Source organism: Kogia breviceps, chromosome 1, assembly GCF_026419965.1.
Source record: "Kogia breviceps isolate mKogBre1 chromosome 1, mKogBre1 haplotype 1, whole genome shotgun sequence".
Classification (NCBI taxonomy): Eukaryota; Metazoa; Chordata; class Mammalia; order Artiodactyla; family Physeteridae; genus Kogia; species Kogia breviceps.
Genome location: NC_081310.1, coordinates 148,573,680 through 148,599,097, shown reverse-complemented (window position 1 = coordinate 148,599,097; position 25,418 = coordinate 148,573,680). Strand labels below are relative to the sequence as shown.

The following is a 25,418-nucleotide window of genomic DNA, read 5'->3' as shown; positions in this document are numbered from 1 at the left end:
AGTTATACATATATACATAGGTCTATTTTTTTCAGATTGTTTTCCCTTATAGGTTATTACAAAATATTGAGTATAGTTCTCTGCTATATAATAGGTCTTTGTTGGTTATCTATTTTTTATAGAGTGGTGTGTATATGTTAATCCCAAACTCCTAATTTACCCCTCCCCCACCCCTTTCCTCTTTGGTAACCATAAGTTTGTTTTGTCTGTGGGTCTGTTTCTGTTCTTTATGTAAGTTCATTTGTATCATTTTTGTTTACATTGCACATATAAGTAATATCATATGATGTTTGTCGGCTTGCTTCACTTCATATGATAATCTCTAGGTCCATCTATGTTGCTGCAAATGGCCTTATTTCATTCTTTTTTATGGCTGAGTAATATTCCATTGTTTATATGTATCACATCTTCTTTATCCATTTATCTGTAGATGGACATTTAGGTTGCTTCCATGTCTTGGCTATTGTAAATAGTGCTGTAGTGAACATTCGGGTGAATTTATCTTTCGAATTAGTTTTGTCCCTATATATGCCCAGTAGTGGTATTGCAGAATCATATGGTAGTTCTATTTTTGGTTTTTTAAAGAACCTCCAGTCTATTCAGTAAGTGGTGCTGGGAAAACTGGACGGCTACATGTAAAAGAATGAAATTAGAACACTCTCTAACACCACACACAAAAATAAACTCAAAATGGATTAAAGACCTAAATGTAAGACCAGATGCTATAAAACTCCTAGAGGAAAACATAGGCAGAGGGACTTCCTTGGTGGCGCAGCAGTTAAGAATCTGCCTGCCAATGCAGGGGACACAGGTTTGATCTTTCCAGGTCTGGGAAGATCCCACATGCTGTGGAGCAACTAAACTCGTGTGCCACAACTACTGAGCCTGTGCTCTAGAGCCTGTAAGGCACAACTACTGAGCCCGTGTGCCACAACTACTGAAGTCTGTGTGCTCTAGGGCCTGCCTGCTACAACTACTGAAACCCGTCTGCCTAGAGCCCATGTTCTGCAACAAGAGAAGTCACTACAATGAGAAGTCCGCGCACCACAAGGAAGAGTATCCCCCACTTGCCACAACTAGAGAAAGCCCACGTGCAGCAACAAAGACCCAATGTAGCCAAAAAATAAAACAAAACAAAATAAAACAAAAAACCCCCCAAAACATAGGCAGAACACTTTTTGACATAAATTGCAGCAATATCTTTTTGGATTTGTCTCCTAAAATAATGGAGATAAAAACAAAAAGAAACAAATGGGACCTAATTAAATCAAAGTATTTGCACGGCAAAGGAAACCATAAACAAGATGAAAAAACAACCTACAGATTGGGAGAAAATATTTGCAAATTATGTGACCGACAAGGGATTAATCTCTAAAATATACAAATAGCTCATACAGCTCAATATAAAAAAAAACCCAATCAAAAAATGGGCAGAAACCTAAATAGATATTTCTGTAAAGAAGACATACAGATAGCCAAAAGTCACATGAAAAGATGTTTGACATTGCTAATTATTAGAGAAATGCAAATCAAAACTACAGTGAGGTATCACCGCGCACTGGTCAGAATGGCCATCGTCCAAAAGTCTACAAACAATAAATGCTGGAGAGGTGTGGAGAAGAATGGACCCTCCTACACTGTTGGTGGGAATGTAAATTGGTGCAGCCACAATGGAGAACAGTATGGAAGTTCCTTACATTCTCTTATTTTAAACATTTTGTATTTAGAAGATTCATGGTTGGTGGCTTTTAAAAAATAAACTTTATATATATTTTAAAATATTTATTCATTTGGCTTGCTGCATCTTAGTTGTGGCACACGATATCTTCGTTGCAGCATTTGGGATGTTTTTAGTTGTGGCACGTGGGATCTTAGTTGCGGCATGTAGGATCTAGTTCCCTGACCAGGGATAGAACCAGGGCCCCCTGCATTGGGAGCTCAGAGTCTTAACCACTGGTCCACCAGGGAAGTCCCTAAAAATAAACTTTTTAAATTCTAAAAATTACATGTGGTCTTTGTATAAGATTTGGAAAAGGTGAGCGATAGTGATAAAAAAAATAACCATATGCAATTTGTCAGGGAAACTATTGTCAGCAATTTGGTATACTTTTTTTTACTCCTTCACCTCCCTCTCAGCCCCCAGATAGTATTGTATGATACATAAAGTTTTAGATTTTGCATAGTGTTTCCCCATTTTCACAGACTGTTTGTAAGCATTTTTAATGGATATATAACCCATCATGTGGATGCACTATATATAATCACACATTTTATAAACCTTTCTCCTTCTTGCTTTTCCAAATTTTGTTAAATAATGCACTTTTGGGAGGAAATTTTTTTCTTTATTCTAGTTGTCAGTTAAGGAATTCTAATTACAGCAGGTAAGACTACTGCTTATGTTTCATAATTTATCAGTTCACTGATTCATGTAATAAACATTTTGAGAAACAATTGTGTGCCAGGCAGAATTTAAGGACATTTGAAAAGTTTACTGTCTGGTGTAAGAGGCAGGTAAGAAGCAAGTTATTATAGTACAGTGTGATGAGTGCTGTGATAGAGGAAGACATAGGCTCCTGAGGAGCTAAGAAGAGGGGCTTCTGTCTTAGTTTGAGGTTGGGAGGAGAGTAAAAATTTTACTAATCCTACCAGAGAAGGAGAAACTTAAGCTGGGTCTTAGGGACTCATGATAATAAGACAGTCAAAAAGTAAGGGTGAGCAGGAAGGCATTGTAGGTGGAGGGAAGAGCATATGCAAAGGCATGGAGGTATTAGCATGTCAAGTTTAGGAAGCTTTAATATTAATATTAAAAATGGCTTTAGTATATAGTGCATGTGAGGGAGTGGCAAGAGAGAAAGCTGAGTAAGTGGGCAGATGTAATTTCATGAAGGGCTTTGAATATCATCCTCAAGGCTGGGATGCCATCATGGACGAGGCAGAATCCTTGAGAAACATGTTTATAGCTCTACTCTTCATTTGTACATCAGCAATTCTCAAATTACTAGTTCTCACCCAAACCTCACCTTTGAGCTCCAGAGCTATATAGCCAACTGCCTTGTTGGCCTCTCTAGAATATAAGCATCATGAAAGCAAGTATTTTACTCCCTTTGCCCTAAGCTATATCTGCACTACTTAGAACAGTGCCTGGCAATAATTTATCGAGTGATTAAATAAAAATGAATGATTCCCTACTATATCTCAGAGCCATCTCAAACTCCACATAAATCCAATTCATGATCTTCTGCCTCTAACCTGCCCTTCTCCTAATGTTCCCTATTTTTAAAAATAATTTTAAAAATTTTATTTCGTTTTGGCTATGTTGGGTCTTCTTTGCTGTGTGTGGGCTTTCTCTAGTTGTGGTGAGCAGGGGCTAGTGTTCGTTGCAGTGTGCAGGCTTCTCATTGCCGTGGCTTCTCTTGTTGTGGAGCACAGGCTCTAGGTGCGTGGGCTTCAGTAGTTGTGGCACATGGTCTCAGTAGTTGTGGCTTGTGGGCGCTAGAGTGCAGGCTCAGTAGTTGTGGCACATGGGCTTAGTTGCTCCGCGGCATGTGGAATCTTCCTGGACCAGGGATCGAACCGTATCCCCTGCTTTGGCAGGCGGATTCTTAACCACTGAGCCACCAGGGAAGTACCCCTAATTTAATGTTCCCTATTTAAGTGATTGGCACCAACTATTTAATTTCACAAGCCAGAAACCTGGGTGTATCTTTGACATATTCCTCTTTCTCATCTTTCACATCCATTTTCTCACCGAGACCTAATGAATTCTTGACGTTTCTTCATATGTCCATTTCTCTCCATCTCCACTGCTCTAGTCCAAGCTACCATCTCTCTCCTCATCCTATACAATAGTAGTAAACTCTAACCCTTTACTCTTGTCCCTTTTCAATCTGTTCTCTGAGTTGGAGTCAAAAAAACCAAACAAACACACAGAATCTGATTCTGATATTCCTGTTTGGAACCAGTTTCTCTTTGGATAAAGAACAAAACCCTTAACATGGTCTACAAGGCCCTATGTGCTGTGGCCACTGTCTAACCCAATAGCCACATCTCATGCCACTTTTTTGGATTCTGTTCTTAGTCGCATTGGCTTTTTAAATTCTTCCAGTGGACCATGCTTTCTTCTGTCACAGTTATAATGTATAATTAGTAGCTTCTAATACATATTATAAAATGGAATGCCTATTGTCAGAGAAACAAATGTATAGATACCTTTGAGTTGATATTTATGAACCTGAAAGGATAATGTTCTATGTGGCATTCTTTTCTTGAAAAGAAAACTGTCTGTGAATTATTTCAAATAAGCTCAAACATTTTCAGTTATAATTTGTTCCTCTTTCAGATTACATATCACGTATCTCAATTTTCCCTCAAGTAAGTTAAATACTTACAAGCTACATTTATTCTTATTTTAAAGTAAGAAAACATTGTCTTGTAAACTGAAGCCATTTGCTTTTTTTAAAAATGCTGCAGTAGGAAGCAAGGATGTATTGGAAATATAGGAAATGCCTTAATTAAAAAAAAACAACTAGGCTTTATATGAAAGTAGTGACTTAATTAATATAAGTGGAAGCCTCCATTCTGAAGATAGTTGCCATTTCTTATACGATTTCAAATCACCCTCTCTTATTACAAATGAAACAAGTCTTGAATAGTCTCACCGAAACTGACTTGTGTTACTAAGTTATTGTTCTTAATTGTGACTGCCTGGGAGAGTTTATTGTTTGGTTTTGTGTGATAATTTTTATTGTGGTATATAAAATATACAACAGTAAAATATATTTTGTAATATAGAGTATATTGTATTCTATTCTATAAAATGAAAAATTGATTTGCTCATTTCCAGTTCAAGTTGTATTTAATCACTTAAGTAACTTTAGCAGATAGTGCACCATATAATATGTACTCATTACTTATTTTTCTTTAACTTCTTTTCTTCATGTCAGAACAAAAGTCTAAACGTACAGAAGAATGCAATCAAGTGATGGCTTTTTCTTTAGAATCTGAATATGGAGGCCACAGGAACAGATGAAGTTGACAAGCTGAAAACTAAATTTATATCTGCTTGGAACAACATGAAATATAGTAAGTATCAAGATTTAAAAACTGTATAAATCCAAAGAAATATTTGAAGACATGTATTATCTCCCTTATTAAGTCACTGACAATTGTTGAGATTCTCTTTGAATGAAATATTTCTGTAAGGAATGTAGATAAGAATACTACCTGAAGAAAGAGCCAAATACCATCATAAACATTGCTTAGAAACTCAGGCATATCATGTGGTCCTTTAAAAAAGAAAATTCCAAAGAAGATAGAATTTATTCAAGTGATGATAATACCTCAGATTTTCAGACTCAGCATCAGGCAACCTCATGTATGAACCAGGAAGCAAGCAAAATAGACCTCTGAACACACAAAGCAGACCATTTAAAGTTCACATGCTGATATGTATGACTCTCTTCTAGGAACACACTCAGATCCTTACTTTTAACTTAGTTACTCTTGGTTTGCATACAAATCCAATAAGGATCATATGGTGGTTTTGAAGCCCACCTAAGACTAGAAACAAATTGGAGATGAAAAATCCTTCAAAGATGGAGAAATACTCAGCAGAACCAGTTTTAACCGGAAGAAGTTCATATCCATAAGATAGGAATAATAAAATTTAGTAAAACCCCTTGACAGTGCAAATTCAGGTAAAACACAATTGGCTGTTGGCTCCTGGTTCACTGGAAGTCATGGCCAGCTAGCTATTTAGACAGTTAAAACTTGATAATAACTTGACATTGTATTTTGAAGATTATGGACATTAATTTTTTGAAAAATTGAGATTTAAATCATATACTACTAAAATTCACCTTTTTAAAGTGTATGGTTCAGTGGTTTTTAGTATACTCACAGGAATGTACAACCATCATCACTATCTAATTCCAGAACATTTTCATCACCCCCAAAGGCTACCTTGTACCCATTAGTAACTACTCCCTATTCCTCCCCACCTCTCTCTAATCCCTGGCATCCACCAGTCTACTTTTTGCCTCTCTGGATTTGCCTATTCTGGACATTTCATATAAATGGTATCATATAACTTGTGGCCTTTTGTTTTTTACTCCGTTCACTTGACATAACGTTTTGAAAGTTAATTCATGTTGTAGCATGTATATATCAGTACTTCATTCTCTTATACGGCTGAATAATATTTCATTGTATGGATATATCACATTTTCTTTACCCACTCATTAGTTATAGATGTTTGGGTTGTTTCCACTTTTTGGCTATATGAATAATGCTGCTGTGAATATTGTATACAAGTTTTTGTGTAAACATATGTTTTCAGTTCTCTTGGGTATATACCTAGGAGTAGAATTGTTGGATCATATGTTTACCCTAAGTTTAACTTTTTAAGGAACTACCAAACTGTTTTCCAAACTGTTTGCACCATTATACATTCCTACCAGAAATGTTTGAGGGTTTGAATTTCTCCACATCCTCAGCAATACTTGTTGATGTCTATCTTTTTAATTAGACCCATTCTAGTGAGTGTGAAGTATCTCAATGTGAGTTTGATTTGCATTTCCCTGATGAACATATGAAGTTAATCTTCTTTTTATGTATTTATTGGCAATTTGTATATATCGTTCAAGAAATGTTCATTCATATCTTTTGCTTTTTTTTTTTTTTTTTTTTTGTGGTACGCGGGCCTCTCACCGTTGTGGCCTCTCCCGTTGCGGAGCACAGGCTCCGGACGCACAGGCTCAGCGGCCATGGCTCACGGGCCCAGCCGCTCTGCGGCATGTGGGATCTTCCCAGACTGGGGCACGAACCCGTGTCCCCTGCATTGGCAGGTGGATTCTCAACCACTGCGCCACCAGGGAAGCCCTCTTTTGCATGTTTTAAAATTGGGTTGTCTTTTTATTATTGAGTTGTAAGAGTTCTTTATATATTCTAGATAAAAATCCCTCAGCAGATATATGATTTGCAAATATTTTCTCCCATTCTTGGATTGTCTTTTCACTTTCTTTGTAGTGTCCATTGAAGCATAAAACTTTTACTTTTTGATGAGGTCCAATTTACCTATTTTTTTCCATTTGTTGCTTGTGCTTTTGATGTTGTATTTAAGAAACTGTTGCTTAAATCAAGGTCATGAAGATTTGCACCTATTCTTTAAAGAGTTTTTATCTTTTTAGCTCTTATATTTAGGTCTTTGATCCATTTCAAGTTAATTTTTACATATGATGTGAGGTAGAGGTTCCACTTTATTGTTTGTATGTGGCTATCTGGTCTCAGCACCATTTGTCTAAAAGAATATTCTTTCTCCATTGACTGGTCTTGCCACACTTATCTAAAATCAGTTGACCATAGGTGTAAGGGTTGATTTCTGGACTCTCAATTCTGTTCCATTAATCTGTATGTTTGTTCTTATGCAAGTAGAACATTCTCTTGATTACTTTAGCTTTTTGTAAAATTTGAAATTGGAAAGTATAATTCCTCTAACTTTGTTCTTCTTTTCCAAGATTGTTTTGACTGTTCTGGATTCCATGCATTTTCCATATGAATTTTTGATCCTCTTATGAATTTCTGCAAGAAATCCAGCTGGGATTTTTATGTGGATTTTAGTGAATCTGTAGATCAATTTTCAGAGTATTGGCATATTAACAGAATATTTCCATATTAAGTCTTCCAATCCATGGACATGGGATGCCTTTCCATTTATTTAGGTCTTTAATTTCTTTCAATGAATTTTTGTAGTTTTCTGTGTGCAAGTCTTGGCACTTCTTTTGTTAAAGTTATTCCTAAGTATTTTATTCTTTTCAATGCTATTTTAAAATGAATTTTCTTCATTTCACTTAGATTCTTCATTGCTAGTATGTAGAAATACAATTGATTTTTGTGATTTGATCTTGTATATTGTAAACTTGATAATCTTTTATTCTAATAATTTTTTGTGGATTCTTTAGGATTTTCTGTGTGTAAATCATGTCATCTGCAAACAGAGGCTTATGTTCTTTTTCAACCATTTAATGATGGATAGGTTATGTGATGAAGATTTCATTTATAAGGTCTGAACATTGTCATACAGGTACTCAACACATTTCAGCAGTGACCTAGGAATTGTTATTTAACCTATTATTTATATATGTGTAGCTTTCCCTATCTAAATATTTAAGTGGGCATCATAAGATTATGGTAATCCCTAATCTCTGAAGAACAGATTGTTCAGGGTAACTACATGTTCTAGATAGTTTTAAGTTATAGAGTAGTATTTTAGTTTTATTTTTATTGGTGCAAATTATTCTAAAATGTTGAATGTATTTTCATTGTTTAGAGTTTGTGTAGTATGGATGGTTTAAGAAGGATTAAAATCAATTGAGCACTCACTAGTATGTTGTAGTTTATGTACCATTTCATTTAAATTTCATCTTTCTGAGTTAGATATCTTTCTGAGATTTAAATCTAATATGTTTCTAAGGTATTCTTTTTTTGCAAATTAGAAAACTGAGATTAGGTGACATATTCAAGGTCATATATCTAGGTAAGTCTTGAAACTTGTATTCAAACCCAGCCTCCCTTGCTCCCTATTCTTGCTGTTCTCTGAATACACTGAACATAATTTTGGATTATTTTTTATCAATGTCAATATTGTTATATAAAGATGGAACTAGAAATGGCATAGCACTTAAAATTTAAAAGAATTGGACCTTACTTTCTTGAAAAAGTGTTTCATTTTTGCTTCCCCCCCATATTTACATGACTTTATGAGGTATGTAAACTTGATTTCCTTTTTAAAATATTAAAAAGTAAATCACCCTTCTGGGTGTTTCTGTTCCTCCAGAAAATCATTATTATCTCTACTATTTCTATGCTCTTTGGCTTATTTGCATCTTTTAAAACCTGACTTGTGATTTTCAAATTGCTGACTTAATGGACTGTTGGTTTTTTGGTAACATTTTGTTTATGGTAGCTAGTCTCCAAAGACAGTCCTCAGTGAATCACATTTTGTGTTGTCTCTTTTCTCGTATGAATCTGGGCTGGCTTGTGTCTCATATCAACCAATAGAATGAGTTAGAAATGAAGCTATGTCAATTTCAGGCCTAGCCATTAAGAGACAACTTCTGCCTGCTGTGTGCACTATAACTCATTGCTCGTGTAAAATGTAGATTGTTGCAGAGCCTCAGGCTCTGACTTGTCAGATTCACCTTTCTTTTATTGCAGAAGGACTGGTGACTGGTAAGAGGGTATACAGGTAGAGGGTAAAGCATAGGGAGAAAGAGAGAAGTTCCTCCTTAAAGGTTTTTTGTTTGTTAGTTTTTGAGGTTGTTTTTATGAAATTCTTAGGATTTGCTTCGGAAATACTGCCTTTTGGGGAGAGGAGATTGTTATTGTTTGGGGGATTAGAATCATTCTAGTATGGTACTAATAATACTCCTGTGAAACAATGTCTATAAAGCACCTAGCTTAGTTCCTAGTATAAAATAGATAGATGGTCATTAAATACTATTTTCCCATTGGAGTTCAGAGAAGAGAATGAGAGATAGGTGGGAAAAGGAAAAGATGTCTTAGAAGTGTGTGTTTGAGTCAGAAGAAGATTTAAATGGATTTAAATGGGCTGATATTGGGGAGGATATTTTTGTTATGGAATAGTATGAACCAAATAGTAAAGCCCACTTTGAGTATAGATGAGAAGTAGTGGAAAAGATGACTGTAAAGGTAATTTGTATCATATTGTGGAAAGTCTTTAGTATCACAGAGAAGTTCATTATAAATCTGTAAGGTAATGAATCATTGAGGATGGTTTTTGAGCAGACAAGTTACCTAATCAAAGCTGAGCCACAGGGAGATTCATTTGGCAGGGATATGTGGCATATGCTAGAGTGGGGAAAAGCTGATTACAGATAAGCCATTTTGATGGAGTATTGCAGTAATCCGGAGCCTGATTACTGTATTTGACTTTCCATTCTTTCTTTCTTTTTTTTTTTTTTTTTTGCTGCGTTGGGTCTTCGTTGCAGTGCTTGGGCTTCTCACTTGCAGTGGCTTCTCTTGGTGTGGAGCACGGGCTCTAGGCTTCAGTAGTTGCAGCATGCAGGCTCAGTAGTTGTGGCACGTGAGCCCTAGAGCATGAGCCCTAGAGCCTAGAGCATGCGGGCTTCAGTAGTTGTGGCACATGGACTCAGTAGTTGCAGTACGCAGGCTTTAGGGTGTGCGGGCTTCAGTAGTTGTGGCATGTGGGCTCAGTGTTGTGGCTCGCGGGCTCTGGAGCACAGGCTCAGTAGTTGTGGTGCACGTGCTTAGTTAGAAGATCCCAACAGCATGTGGGATCTTCCTGGACCAGGGATCAAACTCGTGTCCCCTGCATTGGCAGGCAGATGCTTAACCACTGCAGTACCGGGGAAGTCCCTCCATTCTTTCTTTTTCACTACCAAACACAGATACTTGCATGATTTTTATTATAAATACATATTTTAACTTACTTGTTCTTTATGCTTATTTGTATTATAGTACTTAAGGGAGCACTTTCATAAAAATCACTCATTTAAAATTTTGTAACAACTCTGTTAAATATAAATGTTGGTCTGCTTAAGACTAGACCTAAGTCTCTTAACTCCCAATTTCAGATTCTTTTTATCTATATATTCTTGCATTTTAGGAGCTGCTTTTAAGTCTGCCATTAGCACTCAGGAATTTCATACACTTAGGAATATTCAGGAATGTAATGGGCAAGTGCTTTTCTCAGGAAATTGAGAACTATTAATGGCATCATAAAAAACCAAAAGGATAGTTCCTTTTAGATATAGACAGTTTAGTAGGAAGAAAATTGGAAGAATTAGAGTTTTCAACTAAGAGCTGAGGATTGGGGATTGGGAGGTGGAAAATTGAGATGAAAATGTCTGAAAGCTTTATACATCACTTTCAGAAATCCTCATTTGGCTGAAATGATGGGGTAAAAACAGATTTCCCTAGGAAACTTCAGAGATCCACTTTTATCCTAAGCATTAGTGTACTGTGTGATCTTTTCCCTAAATTACTTCACTGGAATATTCAAATACTTTAAACCTTTAAAATATCTAAAATGGAAGAAAATATAAGAAATTGGTAACATTTGTTGCCTTTGGGAAAAGAGGTTGGTGTCAGGGAAACTGGAGTAGAATTTGTACCTTTTAATTTTTATACCATAAGAACATTGTGATCTGTTTGAAAATAAATTAAAACTAAAATTTTTTCTCTGCTATGTTCTTTAAGTGGGCAGAATGTGGTTAAAATACTTTGCTTTATTTGAAAGTAGCATAAGTGGCCTGTATTTTCAGTTCATTGTCAAAATACTTTTGCTACACTTGTAAAAAATGCACATCCATAATTGAGAATTGGTAATTTGAAATTAAAGAAAATGCTGCTGAACTTTTAGTCTGAAATCCTTTAATTGCAAAACTGTTTTTTTCTCTTTTTCTCATTTAGGTTGGGTGTTGAAAACAAAGACATATTTTAGTAGAAATTCCCCTGTATTATTGCTTGGAAAGTGTTACCATTTTAAATATGAAGGTAAGTGCTAAATTTGTAATCTATTTAAAAATCATTGTAGAAATTCATTGTGTAATTGTTTTCATTATTTTATTTCCAGATTAACCTACTTTTGACATATTTCTTTTTTACTTCCAGTTATTTTTATTGTGGTAAAATACACATATCAAAATTTACCATCTTAGTCATTTTTAAGTGTATGGTTCAGTGGTATTAAATACATTCATAATGTTGTGCTACCATCATCACCATTCATCTGTAGAACTCTTTCATCTTGTAACACTGAAATTCTGTACCCATTAAACAATAACTCCTCATTCCTCCCTTCCCTTCAGCCCCTGGCAACCGCCATTCTGCTTTTTATGCCTATGTTTTGGCATATATCTTTTAAAAACCTGTATTTTATGTAACACATAAAATACTGCCATATGGTTTGGGTTTCTTATGAATTCCTTGAAAATAAAGTTCATACTGTCATACACCATTTGTTATATCCCTCATAATTTTGGACTTACTGTATGAGTGCTAAGTAAGTATTATTTGAATCAATATCTTAATATTCTTTATCAAGTTCTCTGATGATAATTTTAAAGTATATGATAATAATTTAAAGTATCACGTTAGTTAACATAAAAAATGGTAAGTTTTCCAATTCTTAAGGATGCTCCAATTTCTGAAATTATTTACTGTATTAGATATTTCTGAATTTTCATATATGCTCATCCTTTCTGTAATTATCATATATTTTCTTTTAATGATTTATGACCTCTATTGAGTGCCTGCCTACTGTGTGTCAAGCATCATGCTAAACTCTTTGGGAAATGTCTTTAATTCTCACAACAAGTCTACAAGGTAGATTTAAGTGTCCCTATCCTATGTGTTTGAAAGCCAGAGTTTAGAGAAGTTAAATAATTTGTCCCAAATCACACAGGTATTAGATGACAGAGCTGAATTTTAAACCAAGACTATGTTTCATTTTAATACTGGCATTCTTTGTACTATATGTCTTTGCTTGGTATTTTGTATTATGAGTGTGTGTGTTTTGTGTGTGTTTGTGTGTGTGAGAGAGAGGAGAGGGGAAGAATATATGTGACAGTATGTGATTATCAAGGCTCGTATTCATTTTTTGTTTGATCGTTTTTGGTCACATCAGCAATTGTCTAAAGCCTAAATGGTTTGTAATAGTAACAGCTGACCTTTATTGAGTATTTATACTACGCCAGACAGGATTTTTAAGTAATTTACATGTATTAACTCATTGAGTCCTCACAGTATTCTTGAAAGATGAGTAGGAAGTTGATGGATAAAGAAGGCATGCATTTTAGGTAAATAGAATGGCATGATGAAAGCAATAGCACTGAGATGTTAGACAGTATATTTAGGAAACAGAAGTGTCCAGTGTAACTATGGTGGGAGAGAATTATGAAAAGGATCAAATTATGGAGGAGCATCTTGAATGCTGTGCTAAAGAGTTAGGTCATTTGTTTACAGGCAGAGGAGAGTATGGGCTTTGGGGTGAGACATATGTGGGTTTGAATTTTGGCTCTTTTTGCTGATTAGTTGTTATTTTTGGCAAGTTGTGTAATTTCCCTAAGTATTAATGATACCTATTTCATAGGAATTTAGTGATATGCCTCGTACATATAAGCATTCTAAATGATATTATTATTCATGATAAAAGGAATGTGAGAAAAAGTTATTAGAATTCTTTTTTTTTTGCGGTACGTGGGCCTCTCACTGTTGTGGCCTCTCCCATTGCAGAGCACAGGCTCCGGACGCGCAGGCTCAGTGGCCATGGCTCACGGGCCCAGCCGCTCCGCGGTATGTGGGATCTTCCAGGCGGACTCTCAACCACTGCGCCACCAGGGAAGCCCTAGAATTCTTTTTAAGGATAGCATTATATATTTTTTGGAAGAAATACTTTGAGCAGTAAATGGATTCTTGGGGGTCCTCAACTCAAGAGATGGAAAGTAAATGATATGAGATACAAAAGAGACAAATAGAAAACTGTTTTGTTTTGGACTAGGAGTAGGGGATACAGGGAAAGACAAAGGTATGGGGCTCAGGAGGGAGAAAGGAGAGCGAGCCAGAAAGGTGGTTGGATTCTGCATGTCCACTGAGAAGTTTCCCTGTTGATGTGCTCTGGTCTTCAGTAAAGTCAGGTAAGTTTATGAAATGCTTGGTGTAGGAAAAGTTCTTTTGGAAAGGGGATGGATTTGGCATCTGGAATGAAAAAGACAACTCATATCATTGTAGGAGTTAGAAGCGGGAGGGGAGGAACCAAGAGAGTTTAAGCTGTGTAGAATTAACAGAAATCTGGGGGGCTAGCTTTGAACTTCTACATGTCACAGAATTTTTAGTTCAAGCAAGTTTTCTAAGTTATCAGAGAGATAGGGGGTGGTGTACCCAGCTTCTTAACTACAATGGTTATTATTATCCTAGGTTTTTGAACAATAGAATACCAGATTTCATTTAATTATTTTCAGTGATCATGTATTGAGAATATGCTAGCTAGGACATTGATCTTGCCCAGAAGGAGCATGTGATAATCATAACTAAATACATGCTTTAGAAAAATAACTGATAGCAATGTAGAAGAACCATTGGAAGTCAGTTATCAGGCAAGATACGATGACTCTGATATAGGGCAGTGGAAATGGAGAGGATTGACTTGAGATATTTTAAGGTAGACTCGATAGCATCTGACAAATGATTGGATTTGAGGTCATGAGAGAGAGAGAAGATAAAGAATACTTAAAGACTACTATCTTGGATTATAGGTAGTGTTAGTAACCAAATGTGATATACTAGAGGAAGCGTGGATTTTGCGGGGACATGTAGTGTTTGAAATAGGCTGTTCAGAAGTAAACAGTCTGAATGAAGTAGGTGGTTTAGAATTGATTGGTTAGTTATTTTCAAAGAGGTAGCATTTGAGGCTAATGAATAAGTTCACATTGATGGAAAGTATAGGTGGAGAACTTTCATCTTTAAGGATCTACTGATGAAGAAGAATCAGTGAATGAAATTGAGAAGGAGTAGGCAATATATAGGACAAAACCCATGATAGTATTTTATCATAGAGACTGAAGGAAAGATTTTCAGGAGAAAAGTTGGGACAGAGTGCCTAATTCTCAAAAGAGGTTAAGCAGGAAAAAACCTGATTAGAGGCTGTAGGATTTGTCAATGAGAAATTGCTGATGACTTTTGAGAGATCAGTTTCACTGGAGTGGTAAGGATAGAAAAATAAAGGCAGTAAAATTAACAGCAGCTCACCTGCATTTACTGAGTGGGGCTCTTTGTTATGCATGAAAGCCAAAATGTATTCTATTTATTTATTTATTTGGCTGCATTGGGTCTTCATTGCGATGCGTGGGGTTTCTCAAGTTGTGGCGAGCAAGGACTACTCTTTTTTGGGGTGTGCAGGCTTCTCATTGCAGTGGCTTCTCTTGTTGTGGAGCACGGGCTCTAGGCGCATGGCCTTCCGTAGTTGCAGGATGTAGGCTCAGTAGTTGCGGTATGCAGACCCTATTGCACACGGGCTTCAGTAGTTGCAGTGCGTGGGCTCAGTAGTTGTGGTGCATGAGCTCTAGGGCACATGGGTTTCAGTAGTTGTGGCACGCCATTGTGGCTCATGGGCTCTAGAGCACAGGCTCAGTAGTTGTGGCACATGGGCTTAGTTGCTGTGCGGCATGTGGGAACTTCGCAGACCAGAGATTGAACCTGTGTCCCCTACATTAGCAGGCAGATTCTTAACCATTGCACCACCAGGGAATTCCCCAAAGCGTATTCTTTTAAAGATTTATTGGTTATGATATCGGGGTAGAGAAGAACTGCTTTTATAAAACATAAAAACACAGCCTGTATAGGAAAATATTGATGTATTTGACCAAATAAAAATGTAAAAATCTGCATCATGAAAGACACCATAAACAAAGTTTAGAAGCAAGACAGAGAGAGAAGATATTTGTATACTCTCTCTCATTCTCTTTTTCTCTCTCTCTGTATTGGTATATATATGTGTTTTTTTTTTTTGTGTGTGTGTGTGTGTACATTGAAGATCTATCTGTCCATCTGTTATCTCTTCATCTATATCTTAGACGAAAGATTAGTCTCCAAAATAATAAACTACAAAATAATATGAAAAACATGGACAATTCAAAAAAAAATTAGCCAAGGAAATGAACAGGTGCTTTTAAAGTAGGAACTTGAGTTGCCAAACATAAGAAAATGTTCACCACAGTAATAAAGGGAGTGCAAATTAAAATGAGACACTGTTTCTTAGTTATCAGATTTGCAAAAATTTAAAAGCTTCATGATATCAAATTTTAGCAAGGTTGTGAAGAAACAGGAACTCAAACACTGCTGATGGGAGGCAACTTGGTACAACCTCTTCATGAATTTGAAAGTACTTAGAAAAATTGATAATACATACAACTTAAGATCTAGCAATTCTACCTTTAAGTATTTACTGCAGAGAAGTTCCCTGTATATGTGTAGAACACTTGTACAAGGATGTTTATTGTAGCTTTGTTGAAATAACAAAAAATATTGGAAAGAAGTATGCACTACTAGTGGATTAGGTGAATAAGGTTATTCATTCATTCCTATTAAGAGCCTGTTATGTGCCAGGCACTGGGGTTACTGCTGAAAGTATTGCAGGCAGTAAACTCAAGTGTAAACTCAAGAAGCTTACAGTCCAGTAGATGAGAGACATTAAACAAATAATTACAAAATTATTAATTTCATTATGATATTCATGATAAAACAGAAGTATAGGTTCTTATGAACAGAGGTTCTTATAAACAACTTAGAAAGGATGTGATTGGATCAAATAAGCAGAAAGTCTATTTCAAAATAGCTTAAAAGCAGTAAGCGTATTTATTATCATTCACAAGCGGAAGTCCTGATGTAGGGATGGCTCTAGTTTGGTTAATCAGTGCCTCTGTGACATCATCAAGGACCCGTGTTCTGTCCATCTTCCTACTCTGCTAATCTCAGCATATTGGACTTATCTTCATCTACCTCTCCTATAGTAACAGTGCCTATCTTAGTACCATGATAAGACATATGGCAGATATGACAGAATCCAATGGAAGAAGGACTTTTTCTTCTTTGTTTTCTTTATTATAAATATGAATTTTTATTATTTTAATAATTTTATATTATTTAAAATCTTTACATTTTTATAATTATGAATTACTCATATACAGAGAAGACAAAAGCCTTGTGTATACACTTTCAAGAATAATAATGAAATTTTATTAGACAAGAGAAGTACAACATTATGAATAAGTTTTAATCTCCTTGTACTTCTACCCAACTGTAGTCCTTCCCATGCCAAAAAACTCTACTATCCTAAAGTGGTGGAATTTAGTGTTTCCTATTTTTGACCTTTTTGAAAATGAAATTGAACTATGTTTTGCTTCTGTGACTTGCTTATGGCTTTTAAGGTTGTGTTTTTAAGATTTGTCCATGTTATGTATAGGTTCTAGTTTATTTTTACTGCTGTATAATATTCAGTTGTATGAATTACCACAAATTATTCATTCTACTATTGTTAGACATTTAGTTTGCTTTGGTTTTGCCTTTTTAAATAGTATATAATAGTACATTCTTGTATTTTTGTAGAAATAAGACTGTATTCTCAGAAGTTTTTGAAATACAACATTTGCTGTTTGAAAATATCTACATGCAGAATGAAGGGAATGAATCATTAGTCAGAAGAATATCATATTTCTGTTCTTATCATCCACTTTATAGATTCTCTTTTCTAATGAGTTAACCCCAAACAACCTTCTTACACCTTTCTAGGAATTTTTTGGTATCCTCAGAGGGGGGGAGGCCCTTGTACTTAAAAGCATACAAATTTAAGTGAGTCAAGTATAATTCTGAAAACAGGAGGAATAACACTAAATAAGATCAAATACACATTTGAAAAGAGATTTAAATACACATTTTGAAAATAAGAGGAGTCATAATAATCAAGATAAGGTAAAAGGGAATTAGAATATTTGTTCAGAAAAACAAAGGGATTATGACATGGTGGAAGTAACGTATTAAGGATTTGTTTTGTTGTTAATGAAGTTTTAAAACTTTTGAAATATATGACATAAAGGTCTGTTGATTATGGGGGGCTAATTTTCTTTATTATTTCTCCTATTGTGGGTATACAAACCCACATTATGTAAAGGTTTATTAATCCTATATTTATGGTATTACTTTGGTGAATTTCTAGTTCATAACACTTGTCTTAAGGTTATTGCCCTGTTTTGTCATGACTTTCTTTATAGCTTCAACAGAAATATAATATTCTGTTTATCGCATTTGAAATATTTTAATGCTAACCTTTTCTCTCTGTGTGTCATTATGTACTCACAGCTTTTTAGATTTACTGTGCATTGGTCAGTCTCCAGCAGATTTTCTCTTAGATGGTTCAGGACATGATGCGCCCAGAGACCGTTAAGGAAAAACTGTATCTGTGGTTATCTCTAGTATACCAGTTCTATCTTAGGGACCCAAATGATTTAACATGAATAACAGAGATAAGGCTCTCTCCTTCCTAATTTTGGGGCTGAGGAGCATCTATAGACAATGATTCTAACCTATGGACAAAAAAACCCCCAAAATAGTGCATGGAAAAAAGGAGGAAAAAAAGCTTTTTAAGAAGTAGAGAGGGTAGCACAGAGGCTAGAAAATAATAAAAGTTTTTTCTGCACTGAAACCAGCCCAGGGTGGAGCTTTGCCTAGGGATCTCTTTATAGGACATAAAGGGCATGAAAGTAAGGTATCAAGGGGTCTTTCTTTGTGTGCTCTTGGTTCTTTTACAATCTCTACTATTTTCAGGGATCTTTGTTATTCCACATGTTGCCAAGATTATGCCCCAAATGTTGTGGAAATAAGATCCCACAATTTGGAATTTTTTGAAACATGACTTTTGCCATTTAGTTAGAAAGGGTGTGCAGGATGAAATCAATTATTTATAGGTATATTACTTAATTTGGAAATTTTCCAGATCTGTTATTGATTTTTAATTTAATTCCATCGTGGTCAGAGAAAATATTTTTATGACTCTAATCTCTTTGAAGTTATTGAGACTTGCTTTATGGTCTAAATATGGTATAACTTGGTAAATGTTCTTTGTGTGCGTGAGAAGAATATGTATTCTGTTACTGGAATGTTCTGTAAGGACAGTTAGGTCAAGTTGGTTGAGTTCAAGTCTTCTCTATTCTTGCTCTGTCCTACTTGTTCTACCAATTTTTATGAGAGGGATATTGAAATCTCTGACTATAATTGTGGATTTGTTTATTTCTCCTTGCAATTCTGTCAGTTTTTGCTTCTTCAATTTTGAAGCTTTGTTATTGGGTACAATAACATTTAGAGTTGTTATGGTCAGTTAATGAATTGACCCCTTTATAATTATAAAACCCTTCTTTATTCCTGGTGATTTTTTTTTGGTCTGAAATCTACTTTGTCTGATATTAAGCTTTCTTTTGCTTAGGGTTATATGGTATATCTTTTTATGTTCTTTCACACTTAATCTATTTGTCTTTATATTTAAAGTTTGTTTCCTGTAGGAAGTAAATTGTTGGGTCTTACTTTTTTATCCAATCTGATAATCTCTGCCTTTTAATTAAGTTGTTAGACTATAGGCATACCTCGGAGGTATTGTGGGTTTGGTTCCAGACCACTGCAGTAAAGCAAATATTTCAATAAAGTAAGTTGCACAAATTTTTTGGTTTCCCAGTACATATGAAAGTTATGTTTATATGTATTATCAATAGCATTATGTCTAAAAAAATAATATATGTACCTTAATTTAAAAATACTTTATGGCTAAAAAATGCTAATCATCATCTGACAACACAGTATTGCCACAAACCTTCAATTTGTTAAAAATGCAGTATTTGCAAAGCACAATAAAGTGAAGAACAAAAACAAGGTATGCCTGTATTCACATTTTATATGATTATTGATATAGTTAGGTTTGTCTGTTATCTCACTATTTGGTTTCTATTTGTTAAATCTGCTCTTTGTTCCCTTTTCCTCTTTTTCTACATTCTTTCAGATTGAATGTTTTTTGATTTCTATTTTATCTCTTTGTTGGCTGATTAGCTGTAACTTTTTATTGTGTTATTTTACTGGGTTACTTTAAGGTTTTAGGGTATATCTTTAACTTATCACAGTCTACCTTCTAATGATATTATACCAACTCACATATAGTATAAGAACCTTAAGAGTAGTGTACTTCACTTCTCTCCTCCTGGTCTTTATGCTACTGGTGTCATACATTTTATTTATTTGTATCTTATACATGCCATAATACATTGTTATTATTTTTGTTTAAACAGTCAATGTCGATTACTTAAGTCAATTATTTAAAGAGATTTAAGTAATAAGAAAAATAATATATTTGCTCATATAGTTATCATTTTTGGTATTCTTCATTCCTTTTGTGAATCCATATTTCCATCTGCTAAAATCCATTATTTTCCTGCTTGAAAGACTTATTTTAACATTTCTTATAGTGCAAGGTGTGCTGGTGATACATTCCTTCAGCTTTTGTGTCTCTGAAAAAGGGTTTTGCTTTCATTTTTTGAAAGATATTTTTGCTGGGTATAGAATTTTGGGTTGATGATTTTTTTTCTTTCAGTAGCTTTAAAGATGTACCCTGCTATCTTCTTGTTTATTTTGTTTCTAGGGAGAAATCTGAGGTCATCCTTATTTTTCTGTGTACATAATATATCTTTTTTTTCTTGACTACTTTTAAGATTTTTTTTTTTTTTAATCACTAGTTTGGAACAATTTGATTATGATGTCAAGTATAGTTTTCTTCATGTTTCTTGTGCTTGGGTTTTGTTGAATTTCTTGAACCTGTTGTTTCATAGTTTTCACCAATTTTGAATTTTTTCAGCCATTTTGTCTTCAAATATTTTTTCTGTCTTCCCCTCTCTTCCCTCTCCTTCTGGGTCTCCAGTTGAACATATATTAATATGAATGAAATTGTGCCACATCTCACGGATGTGCTTTTATTTTTTTAAAAATTATTTTTCCTTTCTGTGTTTTAATTTGAATAGTTCCTATTGCTGTGTCTTCAAGTTCACTAATCTTTTGATCTTTTCCTCAGCAATATCTAATCTGCCATAAATCCTAGTCAGTATATTTTTCATCTTGGACAATGTAGTTTATATATCTGAAAGTTTCATTTAAAAAAGTCTTCCTTACCTATCTTTCTTCCTTATTTAATTTTCTTCTACTTATCTTTTTGAACATATGTAATATTGTAATAACTGTTTCAATGTACTTGTTTGCTAATTCTAACATTTGTGTTTGTTTGGTTTCAGTTTTGATTGGTTGAGTATTCTCATTTTGGCTTGTGTTTTCCTGCCTATTTGCATGCTTGATTGATTGCCAGACGTTGTGTTATTTACCTTGTTGGGAGCTGGATATTTTTTTATTCTGAGTATTGCATTGTGTGAATATGCCACACTTCATCATTTTACTCTTGGTGGGCATTTGGATAGTTTTCAATTTTTGGCAATTGTTAAGAGCCCTGCTTGAATATTCTAGAACATGTGCTTTGGTGAATGAACATGTGTATGGATTTTCATTCAGTATGTATACCTGGGAATGTAATTACTGGGTCATAGGGTATTCATATTTTCAGCCTCAGTATATACAATGAAATAGTTTTATAAAACAGTTGTGCCAATTTGTATTTCTACCAAGTGTGTATGCAAATTCTGCTTGCTCTCAGCTCAGCAGTACTTGGTATTTTTCCATGTTTATTAGAGCCACATTTTATTTTAATTTGCATTTGTCCAACTCATGAAATTGAGCATATTTTCATAAATATTTTTCCATTTAAATATGTCTTCTATTAGATTATCTCTCTAGGTTTTCTTAATATATTCTGGATATGAATCCTTTTTTGGATATGTCTATAGGAAATGTTGTCTTCTACTGCGTTACTTTTTCACTCAGTTTATCTTTTGAAGAGCGCAGTTCTTAATTTTAATATAGTCTGGTTAACTTTTTTATCTTCTTAAATGGTTAGTACTTTTTGTGTTCTGTTTAGTAAATCTTTGCTCACTTTAGGACAAGATAGTCCCTCTAGTGTTTTAAAGCTATCATTTCTATGTTTTTTCTCTTTGGTTGCTTTTAAGATCAGCTCTTTGTCTTTCATGTGGATTTCACTTTATTCTACTCAGAATCATATATTTCTTAAAATCTGAAGAAATTTCAGCCACTTTTAATTATAGTTTTTCTCCATTCTCCTTGTTCTCTCCTTTTGCATCTCTGATAATTCTTTCTGTTAGATTTTTTTTCATGTCTCTGAAATTCTTGTTTTTTATATTTTCTGTTATTTTTTCTCTCTGTGCTGTGTTCTGAGTAATTTCTTTAGTTTTTCTGGTTCCTTGATTATCTTCTGAGCTTTGTATAATTTTCTATTTAACCTATACCAAATTTCTATTTTCATTTATTATATTTTTCATTTCTGTAGTTTTATTTGGTTTTCTTTTACATGTGCCTGGTCAATTTTAATTGTTTTCTATTATTTGTCCACCTTTCAGTACCCTTCTACTTTTTAAACATATGCATACTTATTTTATCCCTTACCTGATAATTACAATAGTTGTACTCTTTCAGAGTTTATTTCTGCAGTTTGTTGTACTTCTGATTATTTCTCATGTTAGCTTGTTTAATTGTGATTAAAAAAAATATTTATTTATTTGTGGCTGCATTGGATCTTTGTTGCTGTGCGTGGGCTTTCTCTAGTTGTGGTGTAATTGTGATTTTTGATTGCGATAAGCAACCTTGACTGAGCCCTCAATATTGTTAGCAGGTCTCTTCTATTTCCTTTCTCAGCTTTCTTTCTCATTCTTTGTAGTGGTTCTTTCAGGTATTCTCACTCTTCATAAACCTCTGCTCAGAAGTCTTTTTTCCATCATAGAAAACAAAAGGAAAGCAAAACAAATATTTATTGTGTATCTACTTTGGACTGAACTCTGTGTTAGGTGCTGAACATTCAGAGGTCTAGAAGATAAACATATTTCTTCTCCTCTAGAATACTTGAAATCTGGAGGTGGAGCAGATGTAGATAAAAAGCATTCTAGATATAATTAGTTAATACTGTGAAAAGGAAAGTTAGTCAAAAAGTGGAATAGCAGGAGTAGTATTATAGTGGAAAGTCAACAAGACAACAAAGTTCATTTAGAGTGAAGAGTTTCACAATAATATTTAGAGTAAATATTAAGAGGAGACTAGATCTTAAAAGGATAAGGAATTAATTACTTTGTCAAGATAGGAAATTAGAACTATGTGTTTGGCAAGCCTCAGGATGAGCTGTGAGAGTTATGTGTTATTATATCCAATTTCAAACAAATGTAAATGTTCCCACAGTGGAAATTTTGGACTTATTTGTAGTGCCATATTTAGTTTTCAGGTATTTTTATTTCTATTTGGAATTAAATTCAAACTCTAATCTTCAGAAATATTCATTGATAATAGAGGCTTGCCATGTATTCATGTTTTTTCTTAACATCTTTATTGGAGTATAATTGCTTTACAATGTTGTTAGTTTATGCTGTATAACAAAGTGAATCAACTATACATATACACATATCCCCATATCTCCTCCCTCTTGCACCTCGCTTGCACCTTCCCTATCCCACCCGTCTAGGTGGTCACAAAGTACCAAGCTGATCTCCCTGTGCTATGCAGCTGCTTCCCACTATCTGTTTTACATTTGGTAGTGTACATATGTCAATGCCACTCTCTCACTTTGTCCTAGCTTACCCTCCTCACCTGCCATGTCCTCAAGTCCATTTTCTTAGTCTGCGTCTTTATTCCTGACCTGCCCCTAGGTTCATCCGAACCATTTCTTTAGATTCCATACATATGTGTTAGCACATGGTATTTGTTTTTTTTTCTTTCTGACTTACTTCACTCTGTATGACACACTTTAGGTCCATCCACCTCACTACAAATAACTCAATTTTGTTTCTTTTTATGGCTGAGTAATATTCCACTGTATATATGCACCACATCTTATTTTTTAAATTTAATTTAAAAATTTTTTGGGGCTTCCCTGGTGGCGCAGTGGTTGGGAATCCGCCTGCCGATGCAGGAGACACGGGTTCGTGCCCCGGTCCAGGAAGATCCCAAATGCTGCGGAGCGGCTTGGCCCGTGAGCCATGGCCACTGAGCCTGCGCATCCGGAGCCTGTGCCCCGCAACGGGAGAGGCCACAGCAGTGAGAGGCCCGCATACCACAAAAAAAATAAATAAATAAATAAATAAATAAAAATTTTTTGGGCTTCCCTGGTGGCGCAGTGGTTGGGAGTCTGCCTGCCGATGCAGGGGATACGGGTTCATGCCCCGATCCAGGAGGATCCCACATGCCGCGGAGCCGCTGGGCCCGTGAGCCATGGCCGCTGGGCTTGCGTGTCTGGAGCCTGTGCTCCGCAACGGGAGAGGCCACAGCAGTGAGAGGCCCGTGTACCAGAAAAAAAAAAAAAAATTTCACATCTTTATCAGAGTATAATTGCTTTACATTGTTGTGTTAGTTTCTGCTTTATAACAAAGTGAATCAGCTATACGTATACATATATCTCCATATCTCCTCCCTCTTGCGTCTGCTTCCCACCCTCCCTATCTCACCCCTCTAGGTGGTAACAAAGCACCAAGCTGATCTCCTTGTGCTATGTGGTTGCTTCCCACTAGATATCTGTTTTACATTTGGTAGTATATATTAAGTCAATGCCACTCTCTCACTTCGTCACAGCTTACCATTCCCCCTCCCCGTGTCCTCAAGTCCATTCTCTACATCTACGTCTTTATTCCTATCTGCCCCAGGTTCTTCATAACCATTTTTTTTAGATTCCATATATATGTGTTAGCATATGGTATTTGTTTTTCTCTTTTTGAGTTACTTCACTCTGTATGACAGACTCTAGGTCCATCCACCTCAGTACAAATAACTCAGTTTTGTTTCTTTTTATAGTTGAGTAATATTCCATTGTATATATGTGCCACATCTTCTTTATCCATGCATCTGTCGATGGATACTTGGGTTGCTTCCATGTCCTGTCTATTGTAAATAGAGCTGCAATGAACATTGTGGTACATGACTCTTTTTGAGTTATGGTTTTCTCAGGGTATATTCCTAGTAGTGGGATTGCTGGGTCATAGGGAAGTTCTATTTTTAGGTTTTTAAGGAACATCCATACTGTTCTCCATAGTGGCTGTATCAATTTACATTCCTACCAGCAGTGTAGGAGGGTTCCCTTTTCTCCACACCCTCTCCAGCATATACTGTTTGTAGCTTTTTGATGATGGCCATTCTGACTGGTGTGAGGTGATACCACATAGTGGTTTTTTGGTATTTTAAAAAATTTTTTTCCTGTTTATTTTATTTAAAAAAAATTTTTGGCTGCGTTCGGTCTTTGTTGCTGCACACGGGCTATCTCTAGTTGTGGTGAGCAGGGCCTACTCTTTGTTGCAGTGCACGGGCTCTAGGTGCATGGGCTTCAGTTGTTGCGGCACGTGGGCTCAGTAGTTGTGGCTCACAGACTCTAGAGCGCAGGCTCAGTAGTTGTGGCGCACGGGCTTAGTTGCTCTGCGGCATGTGGGATCTTCCCGGGGCAGGGATTGAACCCGTGTCCCCTGCACTGGCAGGTGGATCCTTAAACACTCTGCCACCAGGGAAGTCCCACATAGTGGTTTTGATTTGCATTTCTCTAATGATTAGTGATGTTGAGCATCCTTTCATGTGTTTGTTGGCAATCTGTATATCTTCTTTGGAGAAATGTCTGTTTAGGTCTTCTGCCCATTTTTGGATTGGGTTGTTTGTTTTTTTGATATTGAGCTGCATGAACTGCTTGTAAATTTTGGAGATTAATCCTT

At 35.4% G+C, this 25,418-nt stretch overlaps 1 protein-coding gene across 4 annotated transcripts in view; it reads left to right on the top strand.

Annotated features, from left to right (window-relative positions):
- The window catches only part of ATG4C (autophagy related 4C cysteine peptidase), a 90,862-nt gene that overhangs the window by 21,872 nt on the left and 43,572 nt on the right, over window positions 1-25,418 (top strand). For all 4 annotated transcript variants that reach the window (XM_067006793.1, XM_059063948.2, XM_067006786.1 and 1 more), the window contains exons 2-3: window positions 4,944-5,082; window positions 11,452-11,535. In XM_067006793.1, coding sequence (XP_066862894.1) covers window positions 5,007-5,082; window positions 11,452-11,535 — 160 coding nt within the window. In that variant the 5' untranslated portion in view covers window positions 4,944-5,006. The remainder of the gene's footprint in view (window positions 1-4,943; window positions 5,083-11,451; window positions 11,536-25,418) is intronic.